Source organism: Chlorocebus sabaeus, chromosome 14, assembly GCF_047675955.1.
Source record: "Chlorocebus sabaeus isolate Y175 chromosome 14, mChlSab1.0.hap1, whole genome shotgun sequence".
NCBI classification, from domain to species: domain Eukaryota; kingdom Metazoa; phylum Chordata; class Mammalia; order Primates; family Cercopithecidae; genus Chlorocebus; species Chlorocebus sabaeus.
The window spans coordinates 32648835-32666038 of NC_132917.1; the positions used below are offsets into that span (position 1 = coordinate 32648835).

The 17204-nt window shown below is 46.4% G+C and overlaps 1 protein-coding gene across 7 annotated transcripts in view; it reads left to right on the top strand.

The window, feature by feature from the left end:
* Positions 1 to 4919: 4919 nt before the first annotated feature.
* Positions 4920 to 17204, top strand: part of LTBP1 (latent transforming growth factor beta binding protein 1) — a 444991-nt gene continuing 432706 nt past the window's right edge. For 2 of the 7 annotated variants that reach the window (XM_038006776.2, XM_038006775.2), the window contains exons 1-2: positions 4920 to 5486; positions 6551 to 6621. In XM_038006776.2, the coding sequence (XP_037862704.1) occupies positions 4993 to 5486; positions 6551 to 6621 (565 nt within the window). In that variant the 5' untranslated portion in view covers positions 4920 to 4992. The remainder of the gene's footprint in view (positions 5487 to 6550; positions 6622 to 17204) is intronic. The other 5 variants (XM_038006773.2, XM_038006774.2, XM_038006777.2 and 2 more) reach the window with 3 other exon arrangements.

Below are 17204 nucleotides of genomic sequence, written 5' to 3' on the forward strand. Positions count from 1 at the left end.
AGGCTGCCAGAATCCTAATGAGCAGCCTGAGGAAATGGAGGCATAGATTCTGTTTAAAATTCTTCTCTCCCTTCACTTCATTTTTTCATTTTCTCCGCCTACTTCTGTGTCTGCTCCCTTTCTCACTCATTGCTTTCTGCTTCCTTCCCCCTTTCTCCATTCATTTCTCTTCCTTCTTTGCCTCTGTCCATCTTTCTGCCTTTCTGCCTGTCTTTCCCTTCTCGTCCTCTCTCTCCTGCTTCCTCTCCTCTGACTTTCCTTTCCCACAGTCTCTCTCTTGCTCTTGCTCTGTCTCTCTTCCTTTTATCTACAGCCTATTGGCTTCTTATTTCTTTTCCTTCTCCCCTCCCATTTTCTTTCTAAGAATTTCTTGATGAACCTAAAAGAGGACTAAAAGGAGCTCCATGAAATCCTTGCCTGGAAGAAAACATGGGTGGATGCTCTTCTGATCATAGGCAGCCACTAAATTTGATTTGTAGCTGATCTTAAATGTAGGAAAAGATTTTCAATTACAAAACTCATAAAGTGTAAAGATGAGGGAACCTGGCTGCGTTTTGAGTTTGACTAATGGTCTCAAAGCGCTTTAAAATGTTTGGCATTTGCCAGCCTTTCTTTCTTCTCCTAATCCTCAAACTCATGAGTTTTTATGGGAAACATAATCCTCTTTTCTGATTCATTTACACTTAGCTCATCTGAGTATTGTTTTGTAAAAACCATCTGAAGTCCAAGAAGTTTTATGAGATCTTTAAAGGCTTGTTTTTTGAACCAGGAAGTTGTGTACTGCCAATATAAATGGACCTTGAACTCTAGGGGGGTTTGAGTCCAGCATCCATAGCATTAAACTGGGTCTAGAATTGGCAAAGGCCCATCCCCATGGCTGACAGAAACTGGGCTTTCACTTTCAGAATAATAGTGAGTTCAGTGTTTGGGATGAGTGACCATCTCAAATGATAGTACATGGGGTACATAACAGGTTTTTCAAGGATTATCTTGCTAGTTACGTAAATAGCAAGAGACTTATGTGGAAAACTGTGATTTTGCTGGAGTCCCCCAACTACAGAGTGGGGCTGCTTGCTCATGTGTATATTTCCGTATTAATAGTGTGTATACATGCACGTACACAATTGTGTAGAGGGATGGGGTTAATGTTCACATTAGAGATTTATTTTTGTATTAAAACTTTTTTTTTATTTTTAGTTTTATTATATTTTTGAGATGGAGTCTCGCTTTGTCACCCAAGCTGGAGTACAGTGACACAATCTTGACTCACTGCAACTTCCACCTATAGGGTTCAAGTGATTCTCCTGCTTCAGCCTCCTGAGTAGCTGGAATTACAGGCACGCACTACCATGCCTGGCTAATTTCTGTATTTTTAGTAGAGACGAGGTTTCACCATGTTGGCCAGGCTGTTCTCAAACACCTGACCTCAAGTAATCTGCCTGCCTTGGCCTCCCAAAGTGCTGAGATTACAGGTGTGAGCCACTGCACCTGGCCTTTTTTTTTCTTCAGAGTTGGGGTTTCACCATGTTGCCCAGGCTGGTCTCAAACTCCTGAGCTCAGGTGATATGCTCACTTTGGTCTCCCAAAGTGCTGGGATTACAGGTGTGAGCCACCGTGCCCAGCCTCACACTAGAGGTGTTTTTTTTTTTTTCCTGTGGTTTTATTTCAGAGATGATCTGATTGTGATATATCCAAATCTATCATAAGGCAGGTTGTAATTGGGTTGAAGATTGGTGGGAAATGCCCACCTCTCCATTGCTGTGGGTTGAGAGGAAAACTGCATTATGTATTTTTTAATGGTTAAAAAACATTTTTCTGCACAGCCAAAGAGCATGGTTAAGGTCATTTCTCTCCCAAATACTAGGATCTCAGGCAGAGTCCCAGGCCTTCTGGAAACTGAGGCTCCAAGAGGTGAAATGACTTGCTCAAGTTTCCATGGGAAGTTGATATGGTTTGGCTGCGTCCCCTCCCAAATCTCGTCGTGGATTGTAATCCACGTGTCGTGGGAGGAACCGGGTGGGAGGTAATTAAATCATGGGGGTGGTTACCCTCATGCTGTTCTCCTGATAGTGAGCTCTCAGGAGATCAGATGGGTTTTTAAGGGTTTTCCCGTCTTTTGCTTCGGCACTTCTCCTTGCTGCCGCCGTGTGAGGAAGGACGTGTTTGCCTTCCCCTTCTGCCACGATTGTAAGTTTCCTGAGGCCTCCTCAGCCCTGCAGAACTGTGAGTCAATTAAATGTCTTTCCTTTATAAATTAACCAGTCTTGGGTATGTATTAGCCGCGTGAGAACGGACTAATACAGAAGTAAAGCAGGTAGAGCCCACCTCCCCAGAGTCCGCATCCAGGCTGTGCCCTCCACAGGTAGCTGCCACTTATTGCCCAAAAGCAGCTTTAATGCTTGCCATCTGTCCATCTGGGGCCCGGGAGTGAACTACTAGAATAGCTGATCCACCACTGAAGACAGGTAGAGCCTGGTCCTGTTAGGGATGCTGTCCTTTACTCTTTCCTGAGCTCTCCCCTGTCTGACATCTCTCCTCTCCTGTCCTGGCTCTGCAGAACGTTGTAGCTATGCTAATCACCCTCCTCCCCACCTCCATCTATTTCAACTGCTGTTACAGAATTCCTACCTGAGAGGTAAGAGCTCTGTGAACTGATCTGAGTTTCAGGTAGGAAATATTTTCCCTACATGTTGGTGAATTTTCCATAAGATGACAAAGAATTGTGGGCTATACTATGATACAGGCATCATACAAATCAGGTCCTCCCCTGAGAGGTCTATCATCATCTCAAAGCGTTGCTTCATTCAGTTGTTGTTTTTCATTTTTTAAGCTTTCATTTACATCTTCTCTCCCTAACAAGAGAGGATGTTTCTTCAAGACAAGGGCTTTATGCCTTGTGGATCCTTTGTACTTCCACAGCCTCAGTGCCTCCTTCAGAGATGGGGTGGGTATTTATTAGCTTCTGTTGTATCCTTCATACAGAACCTGGTGCTGAGACAGCTTTTTTTGTTGTTTGTTTTTTAAACTTTTCTTAAGACTAGTCAAGTACAGTACCGAGAAGAGGGGAAAGAGTAGAACAAGGAATTGGATCTGTAACTGACTGTGAACAGTCAATTGAGGTAACTCATTACCTTCGAACCAACCTGGGAGGCAGCCTTGTGACTCACCTCAGTCCTCAATCTTCTCAGCTTGTTCACTTTGGCCTGGCTCAGAGGCTGACCTAGAATGATTCTGTCTAGAAGGACCCTGGATGTTCTCAGAGACACAGACTGCTGGGGCTGGAAGGGACTTTTCATCCAATTCCTCTGTGACAGAGGAGGAAGTGGAGGTTGGGAAGGAGAGGTGAGCTGCCTGTGGTGCTTTAGCTAAAGGCAGTGTTAGGACTGGACCTGAGGGCTCTTCCCTCCAGTCCAGCGCTATTTATTCCATGGCAGTGCCTCTCAAACCATGTTCTCACAAGCAGCTAGTGCCCAGGCAGCTGGACTGAGGCCCTGCCTGCCAAATCAAATATTGGAGGTCCAATGTACAGAAAAAAAATTAATTAATGGGTTAAGTTTCCTTAGGGTTAAATGATTTTTTCCATTAATACTTCTTAAACCATTGTCACCTGTTATTAATTGTCTACTAGCCAATGCAAGAAGGCAACAAAACAAAAGGATAAGCCACAAATAAATAAGAACAAGAACAACCAAAGCCCTGGAAACACACTATCATTCTTAAGTTAAAGGCTTTAAAAATAATAAAAATAGAAGACTGCTATGACTATGGACTTTCTATTGCATTCACATAATGAAATCATGCATTCTACTAGTGACATTGTTTTGAATTCAAATGCTAAAAGTAAATACGTCATTATTTCATGGTTTTCCCCAAAGAGTACTATGACCCCCCAGGACTCTATTCCTGGAACATTCTGCCATCTCTCTTAATGGGTCAGGTCATCTACAAGTTGGGTGACCCTGTCGAATTACGGTCCGGTGAATTGATTCGTCTTTACTGAAAACAAATGGCTTAGGGTTGTCAGGGATCCTGGACTCTAATCCTATCCTAAAGGCGCAGGGACAGGGCTGTCTCTGCGGTTGTCTCTATCGGTTCTCCCCGTCCACGCGGGCGCCCTCTGCTGCCCGCCCAGCACTCGCATCCCTGCCAAGCGAGGAGCAGAGTACCAGAGGCTGCAGACGGAGAAGCAGCCACGGGGACTTTACAGCCCCACAGGGAGCCATCTAAACGGTCTCCGATGGAGACCTCAGCGCGCCCAGACAGCCCTTTCTGGGGCCTGATTTGGTATTTGAATTCAACCCCGCAGCAAGTATCCCAGCAAACACGGATAAGAAAATGCCAGGGCTTCCAAACAATATCAAACGCATGGGGCTTCTGCAAGGACAGGACCGTTGAGTAACTTTGCTGAGCCCTTTGTCCTCTCCCGGGACACAGGACCGGGGCGTGGGGACCTCCACCTCGGCGACCCACGGGAGCAACCCTTGTGGATGTGGAGGGTGGCGGCGCGCCTTCGGGCTCCTCGCACGCCTTCCCCAATTAGGATCTGCCGCCTGACGTCACGTCTGCCGGAGATTGGCTGCTCAGGTCTGACACTTGGGGCCACCGGAGAGAAACTTTTAAAAGACTTCGCCGCCGGGGCTGCCTCGGAGTGTCCCGCGCGCTCTCGCTCGCTCTCGGCCACCCTCGCCGGGCCCCGCCGCGGCGCGCGCTGCACCCCCGGTCGGGCGCGCGGACCCTCACCTTGCACTGCCCGCTTCCCTCGCCCCTCCCCGCTCCCCGGGCTCCGCGCTCCCCACCCCCACGCCCGCCCCCTGCTCCCCGCCACAATCGGCCGGGGTCTGGGGCCGCTCCGCTGCCCGCAGAGCCTCCTCCCGCCTTTCCCGAGCTCTCGGCAGCTCTCGGGGGAGCCCAGACGCGCGGGGAAAGGCGAGCCGCACGGCCGGGGGAAGGGGCCGGACCGCGCGCGGCCGGTCGCGCCGGCTGGGGCCCGCGATGGCGGGGGCCTGGCTCAGGTGGGGGCTTCTGCTCTGGGCAGGACTGCTCGCGTCGTCGGCGCACGGCCGGGTGCGGAGGATCACCTACGTGGTGCACCCGGGCCCCGGCCTGGCAGCGGGCGCCTTGCCCCTGAGCGGGCCCCCGCGTTCGCGGACCTTCAACGTCGCGCTCAACGCCAGGTACAGCCGCAGCTCGGCGGCTGCGGGCGCCCCCAACCGCGCCTCCCCCGGGGTCCCCTCGGAGAGGACCCGGCGCACAAGCAAGCCTGGCGGCGCGGCCCTGCAGGGGCTCAGACCGCCGCCGCCGCCGCCGCCGGAGCCGGCGCGTCCCGCGGCCCCTGGCGGGCAGCTCCACCCCAAGCCCGGCGGCCACCCGGCAGCCGCCCCGTTCGCCAAACAAGGCAGGCAAGTCGTGCGCTCCAAAGTGCCGCAGGAGACCCAGAGCGGCGGGGGCTCCAGGCTGCAGGTTCACCAGAAGCAGCAGCTGCAGGGGTAAGCCCACACCCCCTTCCGCCCGCCAGCCTCGCGCGCGCCGCCCGCTGAGGGACCTGCGGGGTCAGGGCCACTCGGAGCCCGCGGTGGCCGGGGCGCTCCCGCGCGGTGGGTTGGCTTTCTCTCCCCGCCTCCGCCTGCGCTGAGCGCCGCGGGAAGAGCGGAGTGCGGGGAAGCCCAGGGACTTTTACTGACGTGAAACTCCGAGTGCATTGTTACCGAGCTGCGGGTAAACACAAAAGGCATTTCTGCCTGGGGCGTAACCTTCTGCGCGCAAACCCAACTGCTCCTAGAAGATGGGCGTAAACTTGAGGTCACTACAGTTTAATCCCTCAGCATCAATTAAACTGCAACTGAGTTTTAATTTTGGTCTAGCTAATGAAAAAAATGTTTCGAGGGCAGGCTAGCCGTAAAGATCCAGCTCCTGTTCTGCGGCCTGGAACTTTTCAGCATCAGAGAAATCATGGGCTTGGACTTCCTTGCACCTGTGGAGTCTGCTTTCCTGTGGTGGGGTGTCTTGGTATTGATAAAAGTTTTGGTTGGAATGTTTCTGTTATTGGGCGCTCATAGTCTCTTCCCTTCGTGGGCCTCCTATTTCCCCCAGTTCGTCTCAGGTTGGGGTGTAGGGGAAAACTTGTTTTGCTTAGTTGGCATGTTTTTTTCAGGGGTGATACCAGGCCATGTGACCTCACTCCTTTTTGGACAGTTCTCTCTGAAACTCATTTCCAATTTAAAATGTTGGCCCAGATAATAGAAAAAAAATATTTGGCGCTACTGTAATTTGGGGGTAAGAAAACCATTTGTTGGGCCCTTGTCCTCCCTTCCTGTATAGGCCTAGGTTATGCAGGCTTTTTCGTTCTCCCTGCATTCCCTGATATATGTATGGGCCTTGCCCCTCTGCTTGGGCAGCTTTGGGTTGGGCATCCAGGGTACCTGTTAGGATTCTGTCTCATCCAAAGGGTTGCAGAAGCTGGAGGCTGGCCTTTCTGGAACATGCTGGAAGCTTGGGTTCTTGGGAAGGGAGTCTTCCTGTTGCTGGACTCAGCGATCTTGCTTTGTTTCAGGGTCAATGTCTGTGGAGGGCGGTGCTGTCATGGCTGGAGTAAGGCCCCTGGCTCCCAGAGGTGCACCAAACGTAAGTTGCCACGTTCACAGTGGCCCTGCACAGTAGGCAAAGTCGGGGGTTGGGTGTGTCCACATGGGGGCATCTCACAAGGGCCACTTGAAAGGGCTCGGGGGAAGTTGAAGTCTGAAATACAATCCATCCATTACCTGCAGGCTTCATTACCACCTAGGAAGGGCTGGGTCAGGGTAATGTTGTATCAATGCCAGCAGCAATGCATTGCATCCAAGATTTCTCTGAACTCAACAGAGATATTCATCACTCTGGCACATCTGTGAATCAGGAGCTAGGAAAAAATTTCCATTTGAGGATATGCCATATGGCAGAACCAGTGTAATTAATTTGAACATGATACCAACAAATGAAAGACATTCTTTACGGTGATGGCAGGAGGGGATTGGGGAGTAGAGGGCCCTATTCTGGAGTAAAACATCAGTAGTTTTTATAGCTTCCTGAAAACAGCAACCAGAATCCTTCATCCTTGAGGCCTGATGGTTTTCTAGAATGCACTTCTCTGCTGCTCTTCAGAACTGATAGGTGGGGTTCTCTGCAGTGCTTCTGCAGTTCACATGCATGCCCAGCAGTGTTTTAAAAAAAATGTGTTAATGATGCGTATAGATTTGAGAACACTGGAAAATTTTTCTCCTCTGCATTGTGAAGTTAAGGATCAGGTTAAATGTATTCTGAGGCTCTTCTTGACGAATTGATGCTATTGGGTGCTCATTGGACATAAAGGAATCTTACCTTCCCCCTCAGAAAAAGTGAAGCATTCTTAGTTGTTCTTTGCATAGAGACCGAGGCATTCCTATGTGGATTGGAATTGTTCAAAATTTCTGATGCTCGGATTTTGAAGTACAGGTGGATGAATTTAAAAAAATTTCGGATACAGTCAATCTAGTGACCTTGTTTGTTGAAAAATGTCTTCAATCCTGAAGGAAACAGAAGGGCTTTGGCATAATGGCCTTACTTTGGTAAAAAGGTGAATGTCCACAGGTTTTATAATGTCTGATGATCAAGCAGTAATTACAGACATGAACAGCCTTCTGACTATCAAATTCAAACCAGTAGATCAGAAATGCTCAGGGTTCTAGGCATTTTAGATTAAGTCATAATTTTTCACTTTTTAACTTCTGAAATTATACTTGTCAGAAATGTATCAGCATTTGTTTAGAATTTAGCATTGCTCAGGCCAAATGACATGCCCTCCCCTCCCCTCAGTAACTCATTCTGTCCAAAACCTGGTATGATATGGTTTGCCTGTAACATGGAGATAACTCATCCGTTACAGCACCAATGCAATGGGATATTGCTGTGTAAAGATTAAAAATACATTTAATCTTTATACTGGTGCGGTGACTTGCGCCTGTAATCCCAGCACTTTGGGAGGCCGAGGCAGGCAGATCACTTGAGGTCAAAAGCTGGAGACCAGCCTGGCCAACATGGTGAAACCCTGTCTCCATTAAAAAATTAACCAGTAGACCTGGTGCAGTGGCTCACGTCTGTAATCCCAGCACTTTGGGAGGCTGAGGCAGGTGGATCACTTGAGGAGTTAGAGACCAACCTGGGCAACATGGCAAAACCCCATCTCTACTAAAAATACAAAAAAATTAGCTGCGTGTGGTGGTGTGTGCCTGTAATCCCAGCTACTGGGGAGGCTGAGGCAGAAGAATCGCTTGAACCCAGGAGGTGAAGGTTGCGGTGAGCTGAGATCACTCTACTGCACTCCAGCCTGGGTGACAATGACTCTGTCTCAAAAATAAAATAAAATAAAATAAAATATTACCCAGACATGGTGGCGCATGCCTGTAATCCTAGCTATTCAGGAGTCTGAGTCAAGAGAATTGCCTGTACCTGGATCGGGGAGATTGCAGTGAGCAGAGATTGTGCTGGGCGGTGCAGAGACTCCATCTCAAGAAAAGAAAAGAATTCAGAGCAAGATTTTACAGATAGGCAGAAGCTCCTTGATGCCTGTTGGAGAGAATGCTGTAAGGCTTTAATCAGTTTGCTTGGCAAATGATGCAGTTGAGTGCCCTCTCTGAAAAGAGGATAGGCCCCCATTTTCAGGTTGCCTGAGGATTCGGGGATCCAAAGATGTTCTAGAAGATCCCAAGATGCTCCAGATCTTGGGGAATCACCTCATGGCTTCCTGCTTCTCCAGGCAAGAGAGGCAAAGACGTGTGTGTGCCTAGGTTTAGCTGGGTTTGCCCCCTGGTAAACCAGAGAGAGATCACAGAAGACTGCTGGTCAGAAAAATCAGTGTTGAAGTTACTTACAGGGCTCTAGAGGAAGTTGCTATATTGGTTTAATCTTATGGTACCTACAACCAATGCTTCTAGCATTTGGCTTAAGTTTTCCTACCAGCTTCTAGGAGGTAGCCCTTGGACAACACCAGGATCTATGTGACGTCACTTTCCTTTTCTGTGGTTCTCAGCATTCAGAAGATGAGCCTTCCTGTACTTCCCAGTTTAACAAATGAATTTAGGTACAAATGCTAGAAACTTAATTCACAGCTTTCTTCAGAAATAATTGTGTTTTTAAAAGGCATGCTGGGGTAGGTCAGCGTGCAATCCAAAATAATGTGTCTCTGAGATGGATATTTAAAATAGGGGACTGACTTTGCATGTGTCTGGGAGATCCAGAGAGCTGAGAGAGCCTTCTACCTTCAGATGGGACCACTGGGGCTCCTGCTGATGGTGTAAACCTTGTGTCCATGGCTAAGTAGTGTGATGCCAGGAAAGACTCCTGGCTTTGGGGCCAGAAGACCTGAATTCAAATGCTGAAACCCTCACTAGCTATGTGGCCTCGGGGAGTTCACTTGACCTGTCTGGCCTGTATTTTCCCATTCAGAAATGCCTGTGCTAAAACCTTACCTTCTTTGTAGGATGGTTGCACGTGTCAAGATGAAAAAAATGGGTATGAAGGCCTTGATGAAACCAGGAAGATTAATATTAGAGATTAGTGTTGGATCAAGCCAAGTAAATTCTGTCTGCTTTATCGATGACTTGGTTTTCTTCTGTTTGTGGTTTCCTTCTCTCACTTCCTTATTATGCTGAGATTGAACAATTGCACTTGGGTATGGTTTATTACACATAAGAATACAAAAACCAATGATATGCCCACATGAAGTTCCACCTTATAATGGTCATCATAAAATGTGCATATACTTTTAAATGTATAACCCAGAATGTCTTCTAATTGTCATTACACGTTGAAGATAACGAAGAATTTGAGTTTATATAGGTCATGTCCAATTGATGCAAAAAAAATTTCTGTTTAAGAGATTGGAAGTGTTCCTGTTGTTCAGTGTTTGCCTAATCCAGTGAAGAAAATAAGGTATCCCTTTGAGCAAGTCTGGATTGTTTTTAGTTGATTGAAACCTAATTTAAATGGACCATGATCAAATGCTTCTGAAGACTAAAGATTTAGTGAACCTTAAATTGCAAATCAGAGAGATGTGAACAAGCAAGCGGCAGACCCACACAGGGGCAAAGAATAGATCTGTGCACTCACCAAGGTGGTCCTCCAGGCTGTAGCCACCGAGTCACTATGTAGAGATGCCTGGTTGCATGTTAATGTTGCTTTTCCAGACACCCTTTGTGTGTGGATCCCTAGGAACTGAAATTATAGTGTGGGATGTGTCATTTTAGTTAATACTGGATGACGCTTGGTAGCGTTACCTGTTTTGAACAAAAGAGATGGAGAGATGGACCACATTTTTACTCTTTCCAAGGAATTAACATTTAAAGGAAGGTTTTGTGGGTTAGGGACTTTGTCTTCCAAGTGGGGCATTAAACCCCTGATGTGTACCGTTTTGGCCTCCTATCATTTTTGTAGTTTTTTTTTTTTCCCCTATACCCAAACTGAACCTCCCCTCATGGCCTCATTGCTTCTTCCAGTGTTTTCGCCCCCGTCTCAGGGTAAGTGCAGGCCAGACAGAGACATTGCCGGTAGGCTCAGCTTTAATGAGAACACTGGACATGGGAATAGGCAATACAAAAGAATGAAAGAGAGGAGAGAGAGGCTGGGCTGGCAGGATTATGGGGTAGAGAGAAAAGAGATGATGGCAGATATGAATCCAAAGTGGGTGCTTGGCACGTTGCAGGCCTTCCATACACGCATGGATGGTTCTTGCATTTACTGTTTAGCTTTTACCATGTGCCAGGTTCTATGAATAGAGGAGAAACACAGCCAGCTGTAGGGAGTGCAGGTCTGTTTTTACTCACTTAACTCATGGCACATCAAATGACTTGTTCTCTCCTTAGCAAGAAACAGAAAATCGATATTCCATTGCTTTTCCACTGGCATTCAGCCCATGCCTCTTTGGGGGAAAAAACCCAACTCTAGACATTTTCCTTAAATTATATGCAAAGGAGACAGAGTCACATGCACCCTTGGTGCCCAGAGACGCAGTGGTGGATGGCATCATCCAGGAGGGCGTGATGTGGCTGGAGTTCAGGTGACCTAGAGAACTCTCAGGCTGTCCCCCATCCCTCTTGACTTGGCATCGTGCTTGCCAAACTTGGGAGTCGAGCCCAGACTGATTATATATATTTTTTGTGTGCCTGCTATGGCCATTGACAGCTGCTTTGCCAATAGATCTGCAGTGAGGTTTACCATGGCAACTGCTGGTAGGGCCACCCCAGCCCCCATGTGGGAGGGTCAGCTGGAGAATCTTGTTATGTGGCACAGACAACCTCGGTAAAGAGAGAGGAGCCCAGAGGTCAAGTTCACACTAGGTCAAGTATGTGTTCTCAAGACTAGTTAAAATAAACATTTAGGAACCATAAATTCTACATTGTAATAGTGCTTAAACCTTCATGATGAAGCCCTCCTCCAGCCCGTGGGCCTGCTGGGCACACCGCCCGCTCCCTGCCTGCTCTGCTTTATCGGAGTTTTTGCCGCCCAGTGAACCCTTGGCCTTTGGGAAGCCCGACTTGTTGAAAGGACCTTTGACAACCACAGGGTTTTGCTGTTTCTGACCCTGTTATTTGTTGTCTTGGATATTTCAGACATACCCAAACATGTTCGAGAGCTCAAATTAAATTTTCCTGAAGTGCAGATTTTGCTTCCCAGTCCTTCCTAGCAATGAACAGAGGTGACTTGGAGTGCGAGGGTTATGTCACCACCCTTTTAATATGGACCAAGATCAGGTCTGGCAGAGAGGAGCTGCTGATGGGGTGGGGGTAACTTGTGTGGGTGCTGTGGAGCTTACAGAGAGTGTTTCCTTGATCTTCACACCCTGTGGGTGTCGTTGAGGCGGGTATGCTTTATTACCCCTATTCCCAACAGTGGGGCAGTGCTCAGATGCCACTGCAGATCTTGTGGCTCTTCGTACTGCCCTGGGATTCCTGGACATCCAGTGCTGTGACGTTCTTTCTTGAGGTCTTGGTCTGAAAACTGTCCTGACAGCCCTCGGTCATCTGGATTGGCTTCCACTGCCTAACTTCACTTCTTGATTTTCCAAGCTATGTGAATTTTCTCGGGCATCTGTAACAAGTTCCACAAGCTGGGTGACTTAGAACAATAGAAATGTGTTGTCTCACAGTTCTGCAGTCCAGAAGCCCAATGTCAAGGTGTTGATGGGGCTGCTTCCTTCTGAAGGCAGTTCTAGGCCTCTCTCCTTGGTCTGTAGATGGCCATCTCTTCCCTGTGTCTTTATACATTGTCTTCTGTGTGTGTCTGTGTCCAAATTTCCCCTTTTTATAAGGACATCAGTCACATTGGATTACCCCTCACCCCCCGCAATGATCTCATTTTAACTTGATTACCTCTGTACAGAACCTGTCTCCAAAGGTGGTCACATTCTGAGGTACTTGGGGTTAGGACTTCAACACTTTTGTTTTGTTTGTTTTTGTAGGGGGAGTACAATTCAACTCATGATGTAAGCCCATGGATGCCTTGCGCACAGGCTGGAGAGATGGCTTTTGAGAGTTGGCTCATTCTAGGGGCACTTGGGAACCCTAGCAGCTGACCCAAGGATGGGTGGGCGGGACTTTGACTGGGCCGCTGCCGAACAGTCTGTGACTGCGGATCCAATTTGGTTACTTTTCTATTGCAGCAGCTCTGGCTGCTCCAGGGGGTGATAGGAGAGATGAGGAATTGGCCACAGGTAATTTTGGTGATGCCTCTGGCCCTTTTTACTGGGGCTCTTTTAAAGAGATTCTAGATTAGTGTTTCTTACACGTGAATGTCCAGCGGGACCACTGGAAGGGTTTGTGAAAAATGTTAAAACTTGTTAAATTCAACAAACTGAATCAAAATCTTTGGGGGTTTTTAACAAGCATCCCAAGTTATGCTGATGGAGGTGGCCCACAGTTTGAGAAACTGATCCAGAAGGAACTCTATCCTGGGCAATATTTATGACCCTTTATGTGGGAATTTAAAGGCCAACCTCAATGCTTAACAATTTAGAGAAACCTCTGAAGGCAGGAACCCTCTAAACATTGGGATAGCTTGGATTTGAAGAACGTTATGTACAGTCAAAGATTGCCGCACATGCGGTTTTTACATCCAGTTTTTCTTTAGTTAGTTGAATGTTTAATATATATATGTATATTTTTGCGAGAGCTGGAAATTTGCAAAATTATTGCTGATTACATAGAGTACCTTTAAAAAAATATTTAAACGCTTTGGAACACTTGGGTGTTTTTTTCCACTAAAATTTTTTTTTTTAGTTACAAAATTTTTAAAGTACACACAAACATAGAAGCTGCCCATCAGGGTCATGTTTTTAAAAGCTCCCGGATGTGGTAGTTAAGTACAATGATTTATACATAAAGGAGAAACTGGTCTTATCTTTCTCCAAATGCATGTTTTACTAATGGTTTCCTGCTTTCTTAGTGGAGAGAAAATATTACATAATTTGTTGGTGTGATACAAATTGGTTGTTTTGGTACTTACGGAAAAATACATCAGGGGTGTATTTGCAAGCATACCTCAGATATGGAGGGTTCAGTTCCAGCAAATATCTCAATAAAGTGAGTCACACAAATTTTTTGGTTTCCCAGTGCATGTAAAAGTCATGTTTATACTATATTGTAGACTATTAAGTGTACAATAATAGCATTATGTCTAAAAAGACAAGTGTATACCTTAATTAAAAATATTTTATTACTAAAAAATGGAAAGATCATGTGAGCCTTGAGTGAGGCATCATCTTTTTGCTAGTGGGAGGTCTTGCCTTGATATGGATGGTGGCTGAAAGTTGGGGTGGCTGTGGCACTTTCTTTAAAATAAGAAAATGATAAAGTTTGCTGCACTAATTGACTCGTCCTTTCATGACAACTTTCTCTGTAGCATACAGTGCTGTTTGATAGCATTTGACCCACTGTAGAACTTCTTTCAAAATTGGAGTCAGTCTTCTCAAACCCTACTGCTGCCTTATCATCTGTTTATATAAAATTGTAAATTCTTTGTTGTCATTTCAGCAATGCTCACAGCATCTTCACCAGTGTTAGATTCCATCTCAAGAAACTACCTTCTTTGCTCATTTATAAGAAGCAGCTCCTCATCTGTTCAAGTTCGAACATAAGATTGCAGCAATTCAGTCCCATCTTCAGGCTCCATGTTTAATTCTCTTGCTATTTCCACTACCTCTCCAGTGACTTCGTCCACTGAAGTCTTGAACTTCTCCAGGTCATCCATTGGGGTTGGAATCAGCTTCTTCCAAACTCCTGTTAATGTGGATACTTTCATCTCCTCCCATAAATCATGAATGTTCTTAATGGCATCTAGAACAGCGAATCCTTTCCAGAAGGTTTTCAATTTACTTTGCCCAAATCCATCAGAGGAATCACTATCTATGACAGCTATAGCCTTATGAAATGTATTTCTCAAATAAGAAGACTTGAAAGTTGGCCAGGCACGGTGGCTCAAGCCTGTAATCCCAGCACTTTGGGAGGCCGAGATGGGCGGATCACGAGGTCAGGAGATCAAGACCATCCTGGCTAACACAGTGAAACCCCGTCTCTACTAAAAAATACAAAAACCTAGCCGGGCGAGGTGGCGGGCGCCTGTAGTCCCAGCTACTCGGGAGGCTGAGGCAGGAGAATGGCGTGAACCCGGGAGGCGGAGCTTGCAGTGAGCCGAGATCCGGCCACTGTACTCCAGCCTGGGCGGCAGAGCGAGACTCCGTCTCAAAAAAAAAAAAAAAAAAAGAAGACTTGAAAGTTGAAATTACTCTTTGACCCATGGACTACAGAATGGATGATGTTTTAGCAGGCATGAAAATAACATTAATCTCCATGTACATCTCCATCACAGCTTACAGGTGACCAAGTGCATAGTCAGTGAGGAGTAATATTTTGAAAAGAACCTTTTCTGAGCAATAGGTCTCAACAGTGGGGTTAAAACATTCAGTTAACCATGCTGTAAACACATGGACTGTTATCCAGTCTTTGTTGTTCCATTTACAGAGCACAGGCAAAGCAGATTTAGCATAATTCTTAAGGGCCCTGAGATTTTTAGAATGGTAAATTGGCACTGGCTTCATCTTAAAGCCACCAGCAGCGTTAGCCCCTAAAAGGAGAGTCAGCCCATCCTTTGAAACATTGAGGCCAGGCATTGACTTCTCAGTTTTCTTCAAGAACTTTTTCTTTACATTCACAACTTGGCTAACCGGTGTAAGAGGTCTAGCTCTTGACCTATCTTGGCTTTCTACATGCCTTCCTCACTTAGCTTTTGATTTACAGTGAGAGATTTGTGAGTCTTCATTTCACTTGAGCCCTTAGAGGCCATTGTAAGGTTATTAATTAGCCTGACTTCAATATTGTTGTGTCTCAGGGAACAGGGAAGCCCAGGGAAAGGGAGAGAGATGAGGGAACAGTCAGTGGAACAGTCAGAACACACACAACATTTCTCAATTAAGTTTTCTGACTTATATTGGGTACGACTTGTGGTGCCCCCGAACAATTACAATGGTAACATGAAAGATCACTGATCACATATCACCAAAGCAGATACATTAATAATGAAAAAGTGTGAAATATTATGAGAATTTCCAGAATGTGACACCGAGACAGAAAGTGAGCATTTGCTGTGGGGAAAATGTTGCCAGTAGACTTGTTGCATGCAAGGTTGTTACAAACCCTCCATTTGTAAGAAACACAGTGTTTGCGAAGTGCGGTAAAGTGAAGCAACAAAAAATGAGGTCTGCCTGTATATGTATAAACTGATATGTGTCTGTTAATTTTCCCTGCCTGTTATGGATTGAGCACATCACGTAGAGACAGTCCATTAGATACTGAAATTCTGTGCATACATTGCCATCGAGACCCCAAACTGTGTGGTTATAAGAAGGAAGTGCCGCTGCTTTCTCCCCTCCTCTCCCTTCTATCTTACCTGCTTTTGTTGCCTTTCTCCTCTTCCTCCCCTTACTTGGTCTCAGTTTGGCTTTGAATGAGAGGCAGTATGGCTCAGTGGTTGGAAGTTCAGTCTTTGGAATTAGAATACGGAGCTCCTAATTGACCTTAATACTTCCTCACTGTGTGACCTTGGACAGTCAAGCTTGAGACCTGGAGCAGGGCTAAGTTAACTCCATTCACAAAATAGGAATAATGATGGTCTCTGTAATCATCCAGGGGCTTGCTAGGGGGCTGCATTAGGTAATACATTAAAAGTGCATAGAGAGCAGGGCCCCTGCACAGTAGTTGACCAAAATGAGCTCTCAGCACCTTTCATTTGTCTGCTCAGGACCACTTCCTCCTGGGCACCACTGCTTCTTCCATGTCCCTCTTCTGAGATCCTTGGGGGCTGATCCTGTTTGGTGCTTCCTAAGCAGACTCTGTTTGAGTGCTCCCTAAGCACTCTGATTTCACTCTTAGTTGGCTCTGGGTATGGCTGAGCCAGGTGGAAGAGGCATCTGTCCCCTCATCAGTGTTGAGCTCCTGGGAAGCAGGTCCCTTGCTTTGCCACAGTACAAGTGCCACAGTACAAATGCTACCTAGGAATAGAATAGAATTGAGTTGAACTAGCATCTCGGATTTTGCTGTGTTGCTAATGCTGTCCTCTAAATACTATAGAAAGAATGCTTTCTCTTTTCTTTGTTTACGCTCACCTTTTGGCAATAATTTCCACTTGCTTTTCTTTCTGCATTTTGTCTTTGTACTTTTCCTTGCCCAGCAGACACTGCTGATTGTGACAGCTTTTTCAAGGGCACAGCACCTTACTCTGTTTCCTCCTGCCTTTGCTCTGTAAGGCTGCTCTGGCATGGCCCAAACTTTGAGATGACTTTTCCTTTCTCCCTGCCAATTTCACAGTCTTTCTGTTCAACATCATCATCTGATAGAGATTTGGGACTAAGTAAAATGAATGTTGTATGATTTTCCCTGTAATTTTAGATCCCTATATACTGCTCTTGGCCAACTACGCTATTCCCTGTGGCTTTTTTACTCCACCACATTTGAGTAATATTGTTGGCATGGACATAAGTAAACAGTTTGAAAGTGTCGTGTTTTGTAAACTAGAAGATGGATGGGCTGGTTTTTCAATACATGCTCTTGGTTCTGCTGGGCCAAAGGAAAGATGAATTTGGTCAGTGGATGGGAAGATGAATTGGAGGAAGGTGTTGCTATCCGAAGTTGATGTGGCCAACTTTA